The sequence below is a fragment of the Semicossyphus pulcher genome, unplaced genomic scaffold (genome assembly GCF_022749685.1).
Source record: "Semicossyphus pulcher isolate SPU_LCO1_2020_fin unplaced genomic scaffold, fSemPul1.0.p SCAF_5, whole genome shotgun sequence".
NCBI lineage: Eukaryota > Metazoa > Chordata > Actinopteri > Labriformes > Labridae > Semicossyphus > Semicossyphus pulcher.
This window is the reverse complement of record NW_027211726.1, coordinates 31,928,401-31,942,271: the sequence shown is the minus strand read 5'-3', so window position 1 is coordinate 31,942,271 and position 13,871 is coordinate 31,928,401. Positions and strand designations below refer to the sequence as shown.

The following is a 13,871-nucleotide window of genomic DNA, read 5'->3' as shown; positions in this document are numbered from 1 at the left end:
GCACTTCTACTGTAATCAGAGCAGCTAACACACCTGGTGGCTAACTGTTAGCTTACAGCTATTTTTACACTTAAATTAAACTGAGAGTCTTTAAAACAGTGAAAAGTGTCACTTACCAAAGCTTCAACACGGAGAACAGATCTGCGTCACAACGAGGAAGTCAAAGTAAAAACTCAAAACTGGAAAAACTACATTCTTTTAACCTGCATAGCAACAAGGATTCAAAGGTCACAGCCTCCATTTGACTGAAGGAAGTTTGATGTTTTATGATTTCTGAGGAGAAATAAAAGTGTTTGTGTCATCAGAAGCAGCAGAGATCGTCGTCATGTCGACACCTCAGCTGTCAATCAACAGAAGACATTCAGACATTAAACATGAAGACAAAAGCACTTTTATTGTGGAACATCCAGCTTTTTGAATCTCACTTCCTGTGTGAGGAAAACAGTCAGAGATGTGGAGAATAAAGTGTTCATGTGATGAGAACAAAGACTTTGACAGGTGAGAGCAGTCTGTCTTTATGTGTCAGAGTGCTGAGCAGCTCAGGTTTCACACACAAACCTGTCTGTCAGAGGAAATGAGAGCAGTCACATGACGCTACAGCAGCCAATAGACCAATGAACACAAAGACACGCCTCCATGCAGCTCAGTCTGCTCCTGAATATTGACCTCTGAACTGCACTGAAGTCCTGAAAGTGAGTAAATGTACTGAGTTACTTTCACCACTGGTACATTGAAGTGAAAGTGCTTCATTGTTTACATGAACAGTTCAGACCAAAGCAGGGATGGTGATGATGTAGACCCAACTCTTTGTTCTATTAACATCATTTTACTCACATGAATGAAAGCAGAGACGTCTTTACTCAGCTTCAGACTGCTTCTCTTTACTGTCTCAACTTGTTTGATGTCTTTTCTTTTTGCTATTTGTTCTCACTGTTTAACCTGAGCACTGAAAAAACACCTGTGTTCCCCTGTATACTGAGTGTTGTTTATGAGAGAGTGACGATGAATTCTGCCTCTTACCTGGTTTCAAGTGGATCAGGTGATCAGTCAGTACGGCTGCAACATAAATCTGCTCTTCATCGTCATCGGGATGTGAACATGCGTCATAAACACAGCGCAAAAGACTTCCTGAATGCATAAAAATCTTTATATGTTCACAAGACATTCGTTCATACTGAGCATGTGCAGATTGGACCAATCAGATGAAGCCTCAGCTAGCCGTTAGCTTCCCTCAGATTGATTGTTGACTGAGAGGTGAGCTAGCACGAGGCTGAGGAAGGAGAGAAGAGCGAGGAAGATGTGAAGGCTGAAAAAGAGCAGTGTACTAAAGAGTGCTCAGCTACCTGCGACCACCAGAAGGCGCTACAGCCATGGTGATGATCCTTCTTTAACACAGTGAGACATTGAAGAGCCTGTTGTTCCTGCTGATTCACCAGCGGTGTTATTATATTGTTCCTCTGGATGTAAAGACATTATATCCTTCCTGCTGTGTTATCCTCGTCAGTAGTGTTATTTTATTGTATTATAATTATAACCAGTGTTTGCTAGAGGCCTTATGACTGTGGAGATTCAGCGTTTGAGCTCTTATTTTATTCTGCGATGACGTGAACACACACAGGTGTGAAACATGCAGAGCAGCAGGGACACACAGCAGCTGTAAATGTAGCTGTAGAAATATAGCAGGCCTTATCATTAGCTTAAACACTTGTTGTTATTGTGAGGAACACACGTTGATGAAAGCATCAGGCAGGATTAATTAGGGCCTGAACACTGTAATGAACACATTATGAAGGTAGCATTAGCATCAGCATCAACGAGCTAGCTTCAGTAGCTGACTGCAGCTACACAATAAAAGGTTATTCTTCACCAAGGTACAATTAAAGATGGAGTTTGTACTTTGAAAGGACGACAGCAGGGCGACCTCCATGTTTACCACCTACAACTGATCCCACTAATAATCTCTAGAAACACACTTCTGCTTATTGTGTCACTTATATATTTCATACATGTGTCATTTACTGCTTCAGTTTAACACCTGGACGTACCTGCAGAATATATGACGTCGTAACTAGCTAGGAGCCAATCAGGGTCCACTATGTAACTTACAGTGTGATGCAGCAACAAACACGCCACAGTTAAACTTTAGAAATGAGAAATATTTACATATGAAGAGATTCTGGGTTTTTACATGAGGGAGAAGGAAATGTCATTTTAACAGTTTTAACTCGGTCATTTCACTTTTTAAAAAGAAAACATGTCAGACACAAATTATCAGTCAGAGCATTTTAAACGTCTTTAACTCGTCCTCAGCCTGCAGATGTTACCAAGTTATCATCTTTATGAATATTTACAGAATATCTCCACTAATCAAGTGTTAGGTCGGTCCGTTTACACCCCTCTGACTCAGGGGACTCCAGCTAGCATAAAGTAGCTACAGTTAGCACAGGTCTAACTCATGGAGAAGAGGAAACTGCGGGGTGTTTGAGAACTATGTTTTACATTCTGTGGCCGTTTGGATAAATCTCAGGTCACTTACCTGTGCAGTGAATCAAATGTCAAACTCCACATCAGAAGCTTTTCACTCCCAAACTCCCTCTAAGTTTTAACAACGCTGCGATTTTTATCCAGCAAGTACACGGAGCCGGCGGGTAGTTCAGGGAGCCTGGGAGAGTGGAGTGTTACCGGTAATTACACACAATACATTAACCTGAGAATTTACCAACATACTGATGTGTTTTCTGCCAAAGCCGAAATATGTGGTTAAAGTGTTTCTGTAGTTTTTACTGAATGCTTTATTCTCACATTTAGCCACAAGCTAACCCCAGAGACGACTGTCAGACAGACCGCTGTTATCAGAATACACATCCTGCAAACATTGTTTCACATCATGAACACAAACAGGCCTTAATCTATTTACAAATACAGGTTTTGGTTGTTTCTTTGTGAATATTTAATTATTCTTTTTAGAAATATAAACTGCTGAATGAATCAAAAGATATGAACACAGGATGACTCTAAAGATGACTCTAATCTAAATTTTAAATAGATTTAAAAACAGAGCAAGTATTTTCTCTTTAATAAACACCATGTTTTTCTGCTATAAAAGAAAAAGTAATTACAGTTATTACGCAGCAAATAACATCCACATGTTTGTGTTGTTCCCATGAAACATTTCACGTGTCAAACAGCGACCCCCTGTGGCAGCGAGTGGTAATGACAGTTAAATAATCTGACATCAGTCAAAGGGCTGAGTGTCTGAACATGGACAGATTACAGTTACTGTATCGACAGATTTGATTAAACTTTATGTCCCCACAGTAAGTACAGCAGCTGCGTTTGCAAAGTACTTACGTTTCTCAGGAAGTATGAATACAATTGGGACATACACCTTGAACTTTGACCCTTGTGCTCATTCATTAGTTAGAGTTTGTGGTGCAAGTGTTGCCTTCAAGATACAACAAGCCATTTCCTGAGCTCAACAGATGATGTCTCCTTCGGCCAAATAAAAAGCCTGCTGGCGTGAGAAAATGAGACGAGATGTAGCAGGAAACCCTTTTGCATAAAAGTTACATGATGTTTTTATGACGTAATAAATACTCCTGTCACCTGTCAATCACAGGGCTGACACACAGAGACAGGAAACCTTTCACGCTCACATTCACACCTACGGACAATTTAGAGTCACCAATGAACCTAACGAGCATGTCTTTGGACTGTGGGAGGAAGCCGGAGTACCCGGAGGGAACCCACGCATGCACGGGGAGAACATGCAGACTCCACACAGAAAGGCCCACTACGTCTGAACAGGGATTAGATCCAAGAAGCCGACAGTACCACTGCACACTGTGCAGTCCTTCTGACATTATGTTGATTACATTTCTAAAACCTGTGGGTGTGTTTTACACTTTTAAGAAAAATTCAACTTTATGGATAAAGAGGTTTGTAGTAGGCTTTATATAAAAAACGTTTTACTTAATAACTGCTTTATAAGGCGTTATAAAGATAAAGAACTTGATTAGACAGCAGTTACTCAGCTACACTAAAGTAACAACTGTTGACAGATGCATTAATAATGTCTCTATTCAGCATGTTCACACAGCGGCCATTTTCCTCTGATGTCACATTTAGGTAGGGAACTCAGATTCTGTCATGAAGTTGTTCTGCTGTGTTTCAGCAGGATGTCCCTCCTGGTTTTCACTTCACATTTTCTATCCAGTCGCTGAGTCATTGTTTCAACACCACCAGAGGGGTCTGCTTGTCCCGCCCGCTCGGGTCAGACTCCTCGTACTGTTTGGCTGCAAGCGAAACAAAGGAGTCACAGTTACAGTTAAGTCTGTGTGGTTTCAAATGTCTGTAGTGACCTCTTGTGGTGAAAAGAGGAAATACATGTGAAATTTAAGGCAGAGAACTTGTTTGCTGATGTTTTGTGATGTTCAAATAAAGGGAGAAAATAGACGAGAGAGGAGAAGATCAAACAATAGTTATTTAAGCTGTAAGAAGATAAAAGGACTGCAGACATCTGTACAGACCAGGACTCATACAAACCAATGTGACTGTCAGCTGATTGATTGATTGATTGATTGATTGATTGATTGATTGATTAATTTTATTTGACAATTGAAGGAGAAAATAAAGAAAAGGAAATTGTCAGGTGTAACACAAACAGCAGAAAGCATGCTAGTGCAATGGTTGTCAGTGTTGCCCTGTTCCCCTCTAAACATACAGTCTGTGCTTCCAAACCCATTTATATAATATTAATCAGTCCCTCCAGGAAGTTGTGATGTCTCGTTCCTGCGAATTCACGCAAATTCGAACAACCTCCTGTTTCCCTGCGTGCGTGAAGTCATTTATGTCACCAAAGCACTTCTTTAATATTCAAATATTGATCCCCTGAGGTCTTCAGTGTTGTATAAATATAGGAGGGAAGCTTGTACTGTACTTTTATATCTCTGGAACGCTGCACGCTACAGCTGACTTTATGTTTAGCTGTGAAGCAGGAAAGCTGCAGCGTTCTAACGAGGCTCCGGTGTGATCATCTCTCCTACATGAGCGACCTCATCTTGCCTCTAACTACAGAGTCTTTAAAGAGACTCTATAAAGTGAATCCATCACAATGAATCTTATTTATCCATGTTTCTGTGCTCAAAACTGTTAGCCGTCCACTTAGCAACTTCTAAACTTGTGTTGAGTCAATTAACCAATCAGAGGCTGTGCTGCTAACTTTCCACCAACCAGAGGCTCTGTTACTGATGTTTGTGTCAGCGCTGAGTTCAAGTCGTGTTCTCTTATCATTTCTTTTATACTGCTGCAGCAGCCAAAATAAATCGTAGGTTCCCCTTTGCACATATGGACAGCATTGAATGTGCATTCACAGTGTGAAATGAGCATTTAATGGTTATTTACTGAAGCTTCATTCAGTTTTTTACACATTTTATTTGACATCTTGGCACAGAAATCCACAGGAAGTGATGTCAGAGGACGAACAGCTCACTCAGCCAATAGATGGCTTTATTGAAGCATTCGTCCCAGTTGCTCACAGTGGATGTGTGATGTGTGACGCAGGAAAAAAAGGCCTTGAAACACGGCAACTTGCATTGCAACTTTTTTAAAAAGCTACTGTGAAATCAGACGTGTTAGGTCGCAAAGATCACAGAACATGCTGCAAAATCCTGGAGGGACTGATCAATGAACTTTACCAAATCTGTTCAGGAGGGAACACAACTGCAGTTAGAAGACATTTTTCCCAGTCCAGGGAGTGTGACGTTGTTAAACTTCACAGTATAGGACTTCATGAGCCGACCCAGAACTACAAAGTACAGGTTCGGGTCCACTTTTTATTCTGGTCTAATTCTTTTACCACACAGGTCCTGGGTCAGTTTATCATTACAAAATGTGTGTATCTAAAATAAACCTTGTTTTAGATGTGGAGGCAATGAGAGGGAAGCAGTGACATTTTATTTATGACTATTATTTTCATCATAATTATTAGCATTATTATTATTGTGTTATTGAACACAAAGACATTTACAAAGCAAGTTAAGGAAGATCAGCACAAAATATATACAATGTGTTAATGAGCACAAATATCTTTGACAGAATCTTGAAGACAAACAAACAAAAACTAATCTATCAGAGGTAGACAGACGAGAGCACAAGAGGGCAAGATAAGAGACATTAAAACAGCAAGGATTTAGCTATAGATGAAGAGAGTTTTTCAGGCATTTCATTGACTTATATTAGTTGGCAAAATAATTCAAGAACATTGAAAAAGATGAGAAATGTTTGTATCCAAATGATCCATAAAATATATCACATCATTCCAGTTAAACCAGGGTATATTATCAATGTTTAAAGACAACCGATGGACATTGGACCAAAACAGTTTAGTTAGTGAACAGTAAAAAAATAGATGTTCAATGGTTTCACTTTCTGAGGAACAGAAGACACAAGGCTCCACATCAAATTTACACCTTTGATGGAATAAATCTTTTACAGGATAGATTGCAGACACCATTTTAAAATGCGTTTCATGAACTTTCGGAGCAACAGGACATAAAAGACAGAAAGAAAAGGAATGTTTCCTCAAAGTGACCTCTGTATCGCCCCGTATGATTCCAGAATTGAAGTCCCCCATGTTTATCTGTCTGAAGAACAGACTCATAGTTTTATTGTTGCATTTTCTATCCATCAAATCAATCTCACCAACTTGTAAGGAAGAAAAGAAAAGTGTTGGCGGAGAATATGATCTATTATTTTGAATCATTGGAAGTACAGGAACTGGGATGGCTTCACAGATTTGATCGTACCCTTTTCTTGTAAAAGTCATTTTATACTTTGTGGTAAATTCTTCAAAGGATAACAGGTGTCCCTCTGTATTCAGTAAGTCATACACAATGTTAAACCTTTGTCATACCAGTCCACTTTAAAACTTGAGCAGGAAGGAATCACATCTGAGCAGGAATTCAATACCCCCGACTTTATTAAATAAACGATTAGGAATGTGGTACCACAGAGAGTGAGGCTGAGAAATACATTCTTTTAACCATTTCATTCTGAAGGCTGCAATTACAGATTCAAATTACATGGCTTTTAATCCCCCATTATCATAACCAAGTACTAACTGTGATTTGCGTAGGTAATGCGTTTTATTCTTCCAAATAAGTTTAAATATGATGGAGTTAGGGTTAGCAAAGCGTGATTATACCTTGTTTATAGTTGCTGATGTAACCCAGCTGAAAAAGATAGTTTAAAATAAAAATGAATAAAGTATTAAACTGTTTCATTTAGTGTAAGTTAATGATTTTTACAGTGATCAGATACTACAGTTTTGATAACTTTGACAAATATTTTGTTTTATCCATTTTTACCTTAATTAATTTAACCGAAGTTTTGCAGTGCACAAAGTTTTTGCAGTATAGTTTACATGCAGAGGTTTTGCAGTGCAGTCACATGCAGTCAGACGTGTGTGATACAGAGAGAGACCCGGGTCGCCATGTTGAGCTGAAGTAGTTGCTCAATGTGTTGTGGTTAATCACTTGGTGAAACAGGTACTGTTTCTACTAAAAATGCACTTTTCTTTCACTGAGGAGGTAAGGTTTGTGATGTTTAATATGTAAAATATATGTGGTTTATTGCTTACTCAAGCATTGGTTAAGCTGACAAACAGTTAATTTCTCATTTCATGTTTGATATTTGTACTGTTTTAATTTATACTTTGTATATTTTATTAGAACAAAATAATTCTAGTATCATTTGATAACTTGAAGCTGAACCAGAGAGTAACTAATCATTTTCAATATGTGAAGTATTTACATTCAGTTAGTGCTGACTTAGATATTGTTCTGATCTGGCATACTGTTGTACAACATAAGAACTTATGAACATAAGAGAACATAAGGTGAAATATAAAGAGAGCAGAACAAAAACTATAAGCCTGTTTGTAACAATGCAGGTCAGGTCTTATAGCGAGAGTGAGAAGACCCAGTGATGATTCAGCGATTCCAGTTGATGGCGAGCCACCCAGCTTGATTTCCGTGATCCAGAATCTGCATTGCCACTGAAACAGCCGGATGAACAATCTGCCTTGTGGTAGGATCGTATCAGTCACCTGGATTGGTACCAACTTGAACACACATTTGACTTAGAGTGCACTCTGACTAACTTGACGATCACAGATCAATCCTCCATCTGATCTCAACGCCTACAAAGTTGACTTTGACTGAAATGACCTCTGTGGTCACCAGACGTTGACTTTGAAAATACTTTAAACAGAGGAGAAACTAAATATAGACAATTGATACAACTAAAGACATTTGTCTTTTGTTGACAGGGCCCATTTGTTGTTTTTCATATAAATGTAATGTTCATGTCATTTGTATTGTTTTGCTACTTAAAGCTGACTAAAAGTTGAATGTAACTGAATCTACTTGTGTCGTGGTAATGGTGATTGCACTCTTTACTTAGCTCCTTTCACACCTAGCGTGAGGTGTACTCACTCAGGAGTGGGTTACACTGACATACTAGAGTTATTGGTACATTCTTTGAAGGCATCATAAATCAGCTCTTTTATTTCAGCCCAGAAGTGTTTGTAAAATTCTGCGGTGACACCATCTGAGCCTGGTGACTTTCCATTTGGCATTTTTGAGATAGCAGAGTCCAGTTCTTCTCTGGATATTTCAGCTTCAGTGAGAAGTTTAAAGTCCTCATCTCTTTTTGGGATCCAGTCCTTTACAATTCCCAAGAACATTTCTGCATCTTGATCTGAATATTTGGAGCTGTAGAGAGTCTTATCAAATTTAAATGTGTGATTATTAACTGTATCCTGATCTTCACTCAGACAGTTATTAACATATAGTTTATTTCATTTCAACAGAGAGTTTTTTTCACCTTCTTCGATCCATCGAGCCCTTGAGCGGACAAATGCACCTTTTGCCTTTTCTGTGTAAAGGTCATCTAACTTGGACTGCAGTAGATGTAGTTCACCATTATTTTCCTCATTCAAATGAGTTTGGTTGCATGATGTATTAATTTTAGATATCATTTCTAATTGATTTCTCCTTCTTAAATAGGCCTTTTTTTTGCCTTCCTCAACACCAACTTTTCTAACATTGTACTTAAACCACTCCCGTTTATTCACAGGGGATAAATCACTTTCTGTTTTGACCTCACTTATCATGGAGCGGATCCTTTTGCTTTTCAATAGATTACTATTGGATTTCCAGTAGGAGGCCGTTGATGGCAATGAATTGTTATTGTCTGAAATGGAGAGAGTAACTGCACAGTGATCTGTCAGAGGAGAAGGACAAATATCACAGTCAGAGGACATATCGACTAGATTGCTCGTTATCAGCCAGAAATCTAATCTAGAACACTGAGTTCGTCTTATATTATTACTCCAGGTGTATTGTTTTTTATCTGGCTTGTTTTTACGCCATATATCAACAAGATCTAGTGACTTGGAAAAATCAGATGCCAAAGGGTTAAATGAAGGAGCGTTACATTGGGTAGGAGTTCTGTCCTGCCGTTCATCTGGGACCACGTTAAAGTCTCCAGCAACAATGACTTTGTCTGTTGAGTATATGTTCTTCCACTCATCAATCATAGTGACTAAATTATAGATCAATCTTTGATTTCTGGCCCCATTATTAAACCCGTAAACATTAACGAGAATATAGTTGAAGTCATTAAGATCAATGATAACCATGAGCCAATGCCCCTCTATGTCACTGTTGTGGTCAGTAACCCTACCATCCACTTTGTTAAACATAATTGCCACACCTGCTGAGTGTGAAGTGCCATGGGATAAAAAAAAGTCGCCTCTACCCCGTTGACATTTCCAAAAACTAACATCAGTTTTAATTGAGTGCGTCTCTTGTAGAACAAAACAATTAACCCTCGGCTGCTCCTCACAAAAAATTAATGTGGCCTCGCGCTTTGTGCTGTTTGTTAAACTTCTAACATTTAAAGATAACAAAGAAAACACCATGTAGAATACCTTGTGTGCGTATACGAACTCAACGCAGGATCAGTGCAAATATGAACCTTTTAGAGTCAAAGTGGTGACAGTCAAACATTATTGAGAGCCAAAAGTTGGTCTTAAAGAACATTGTTTTTAACAAGCATACAGCTTTGCTAGAACAGAGTCGTGTATTGAATATTCAAAGTGCAGCACGACTCTTTCTAGTCTTTCCTGTCATGTAGGCTTAGCTGCAGAGCTTAACAGAAATAATATTTTAACTATCAAGGTGTGTGCCTCGAACAGTAGGTGGCGAGGAATAATGACGATGTTATACTTCCTCCGGCCACACGGCGGCCGTCAATGACCGTGTATCCATCCTGCAGGTAGGCTTTGAGTCCCCTTTTCCTCGCCTCTTCCACCTTTGGCCAAGGACGGGCCTGAGCTTCTCGCTCCTCTTTACAGAAGTCTTCCCTGAAGCGTATTTTCATCTCGTTGCAAATCATTTTTTGACATGTTCCAGACTTGATCGTGGACAGTTCTCATGGAGACCTGTAAGATAATCTGCCGTGGCCGGTCTGCTTTCTTCAACTGTCCCAGTCTGTGTACAGTATCCACCGTGTTTTGCAGTTGCTCCATTGAGAGGGGGACAACTTTGGTTAGGATCTTTATCACATCGTCTCTGATGTTTTCCCCCTCTTTCTCGTGCACGCCATTTAGTTGTAGCGCCCATCTCCGCTTGTACCTTGCTTGCTCCAAACACATTTCACAAAGTGTTGCATGTTCCTTCTCTAGGGTAGCCATCTTTTGCTTTGCCTTGTTCACATCTTCTTTTATCTCTTTCAAGGCTGACGCGTTAGCGTCAACTGACTCTTGCATTTTAATAACCACTGCAGTATTTTCCTTCAGTTGCCATTCAAGAGCTTTAAAGTGTTCGCCTTGATCATCAAATTTGCGAGCTAGGCTGTGAATGGCGTTCAAAATGACACTACTGGATAATTCTTCCTCCTCTGCAGTAGCCGTCTTCAACAGGGAATGCTGTCTGACTGGACGTAAGGAGGACATTTCTTCTTCTTCTTGTTCCATCAAAGCGATGTCCTCATCGTCACATGCTTGTTGAAGAGCGGCTAACGAGTAGCCATGATCTTTGCTAGCTCCAGCCATCTGGTTGTCACAGTTCACAGAAAACACACAAAGGGAGAGGACCCAGGTGCAGACTTGATATTTATGGAAACCAAAAAGGCAACAAACAAAAGCTGACTTATAGAGAGTTCCGGTAACATAAATCCAACAAAGAGGTCCAACCAATAATCCAAACTGGAAAAAGGAAAACACAGGAGACTTAAAGAGGGATTCACCACAGGTATCACGTAGAAGCACGACGCACTGACAAAGAGACAGGGGAGCACAGAGACTAAATAAACTTAGGAGGTGAGGCTAATCAGACACAGGTGAGACAATCAAGGGGCAGGTGAAAACAATAAGGGCAGGGCACATAATCAAACAGGCGGGAAACACACAGGCAGGAAGTGGATCAACACGAGAGACAAGGTGACAAAGTAAAACAGGAAATGATCAAACCAATGAAACACAAATGAAAAACAGAACTAAACAAGACTAAATGACACGAACACAGATTCAATGAAATACTAAACTAAAAAACAAGAACTAATGACAACAGGAGACAAAGTGACAGAGCAAAACAGGAAACAACATCTGATCACCGAAACACAAATCTGACACTCAACTCAACTAGAATAACTCATGACACTCGTACTTTGTCCGCGTAAAGCGAGGGAACTTGGGAAGAAAAAAAAAGATCATTTGTGTGTGTTGTAAAGACAACGTTGGAGATAATAACTTTTCTGTTATCGCTTAACTGTCGATTTTTGTTTTGAAGGTCTTTTAAAGTCGGGTATCAGAGCCTGCAAAAAGTTCCACCGCTCACTCCGCCATCTTCCCGGAAGTCTAATTATCAGCATTATTGTTTGGTTCCTGTGGACTTGTTCTGTTCTTGTTAAGTGGGTTAGTTTTTATGATCCATATTCAAAATGTGTTCTATTTATTCGCAGGGTTTCTCTGCCTGGAGCAAATTCTATGTTTCAAGTTCACACAACAATCCCTGGCTTCAACAGGGACTAAAACAGCAACACTGCAAACAGAGTACACCTGTGGACATGAGTCAAATAGAGAGCTCACCAGATTGGACAGATTGAGTCCTCTCCACCTCGTTGGCGTCCTTTCCGATCCAGACAAACACCTGAAACAGAGGATTGTGTTTATTAGAGTGACATCAGAGAGATGATCTAACACCTGATGAAGCTGCAGTGTACCTGATCCCAAACATCCAGCAGCATCACGTCGTCTTCAGCCAGGTCGTCCTGAGTGAACTCTCCTGGAACCTCCTCGATCTGCACAACAAGAGAACACGGGTTACTAAAGTGACTGCTGCAACACAAAGCAGTGAATGCACTGAAGAGGACTCATTCAGCCTCATGAGGAAGATAACAGCTTACTGAAGTGTTTGAAGGAATGTGTTGAAAATGATTCTTGTTACTGAGGAGGTTTTAATCATCTGGACCAGATACTTACGATGAACCTGCCCGTCTTGTTGGAGCATCCAAACAGACGAGGAGGGTGAGTCAGGGTCTGACTCTCCAGTCTCTCTGAGGTCTGGTACTCTGTCCTCCCGCCTAACGCTGCCCACAAGTCAGCTGCAACACAAACACACACACACACACACACACACACACACACACACACACACACACACACACACACACTCAGGTGGACCTGTGCAGGTACACAAGAGTTCAGTGGAAACAGAGCTGCACCTTACATTATAATTGTGTTGATTCTGACATTAAATTTTCTGGCAAACAGCAGAAATATAAAAATCTCATGTCAAATCTAAAGAGACACAAAGTTGAGGCAAAAGTTTGATTGAGTGTCACATAACTGCGACTCTTCTCCTCCAATCCGCTCCCAGGTTGTTCAAAAGGTTTCATTTCATTTGGAAATCCTCTTTTCATCATCATGGATCAGGTAATCCATCTTACTTTTATCCCGGTTGTTCAAAGAAAACTGGTTTGGGTCAACCTGATCCAGATACTGACTTGTAAGGATTACCTGTGCTCTAAGTGGGACTTCATACTAGGATTCATACCTGATTAAAGGAGCTGAATGCTAAATTGCATGTAGCCCATCATGTGATCCATCATGAGGAACACACTGCAAGCTCTATCTCTATAACTCCCTCTGTGGTAAAGAGCGTTTCAATATGACTGTTAAAAAGTGAAACTATATGATCCTTAAATTAGAGGTTACTGGACCAGGCTACATGCAGGTCTCTCTTCCAAACCTGATCCATGACAGCCTTGCATGCATCCCGTCCACACTGTCCCTCATTGAGCAGTGAAGAACCAGGCGGGCAGCTCTGATTTGGGTGAGCTGGATCTTATTAAGCTCTTGTTTTGAAGCGCTGGACCCCTTGTAAAGAGATGCACAGCTGTTGATCTGTCTTCAGAGCATGTCTGGAACCAAATATCTTTGTTTTTGAGATGTTCAACTTTAGCCTATTTTCAGAAACCAGCATCAACTCCTCTTGAAGCATTCAGTTAAGATCCTGGCTCTTTTCTGCAGATACATACATTGTAGTATCATCTGCATACGTAGCAATGCCTGCCTCTTTTAATACATGTGGTAGATCATTTGTAAATATGGCCTACAGGAGAGGTCCTAGACAGCTGCCCTGGGGGATTCCACATTGTTATGATTTAATATTTGACAGGGTACCATGAAACATGACACTCTGCTGTCTGCTGGATAAGTAACTTCTCATCCAATTAACAGCTGAACGTTTGAATCCACATGCAGATAGTTTAACGAGTAGTAGGTCATGGTCTATGAGATCAAA

At 40.1% G+C, this 13,871-nt stretch overlaps 1 protein-coding gene across 1 annotated transcript; it reads right to left on the bottom strand.

Annotated features, from left to right (window-relative positions):
• Nucleotides 1-11,334: 11,334 nt before the first annotated feature.
• LOC138609459 (scinderin-like) lies at nucleotides 11,335-13,325 on the bottom strand. The gene is made up of 5 exons (XM_069682094.1): nucleotides 13,317-13,325; nucleotides 12,548-12,748; nucleotides 12,289-12,366; nucleotides 12,155-12,215; nucleotides 11,335-11,392 (listed from the first exon to the last, which is right to left on the bottom strand). Exons 1-5 carry the CDS (start codon nucleotides 13,323-13,325, stop codon nucleotides 11,370-11,372), a joined length of 372 nt encoding a protein of 123 aa, XP_069538195.1. The 3' UTR covers nucleotides 11,335-11,369.
• Nucleotides 13,326-13,871: the final 546 nt, after the last annotated feature.

Coding starts and splice junctions, on each gene's coding strand:
- LOC138609459 (XM_069682094.1), bottom strand. Junction 12,367..12,547: donor ACAAGACGGGCAGGTTCATC/GTAAGTATCTGG, acceptor CTTGTTGTGCAG/ATCGAGGAGGTTCCAGGAGA. Junction 11,393..12,154: donor GACTCAATCTGTCCAATCTG/GTGAGCTCTCTA, acceptor GTGTCTGATTAG/CCTCACCTCCTAAGTTTATT.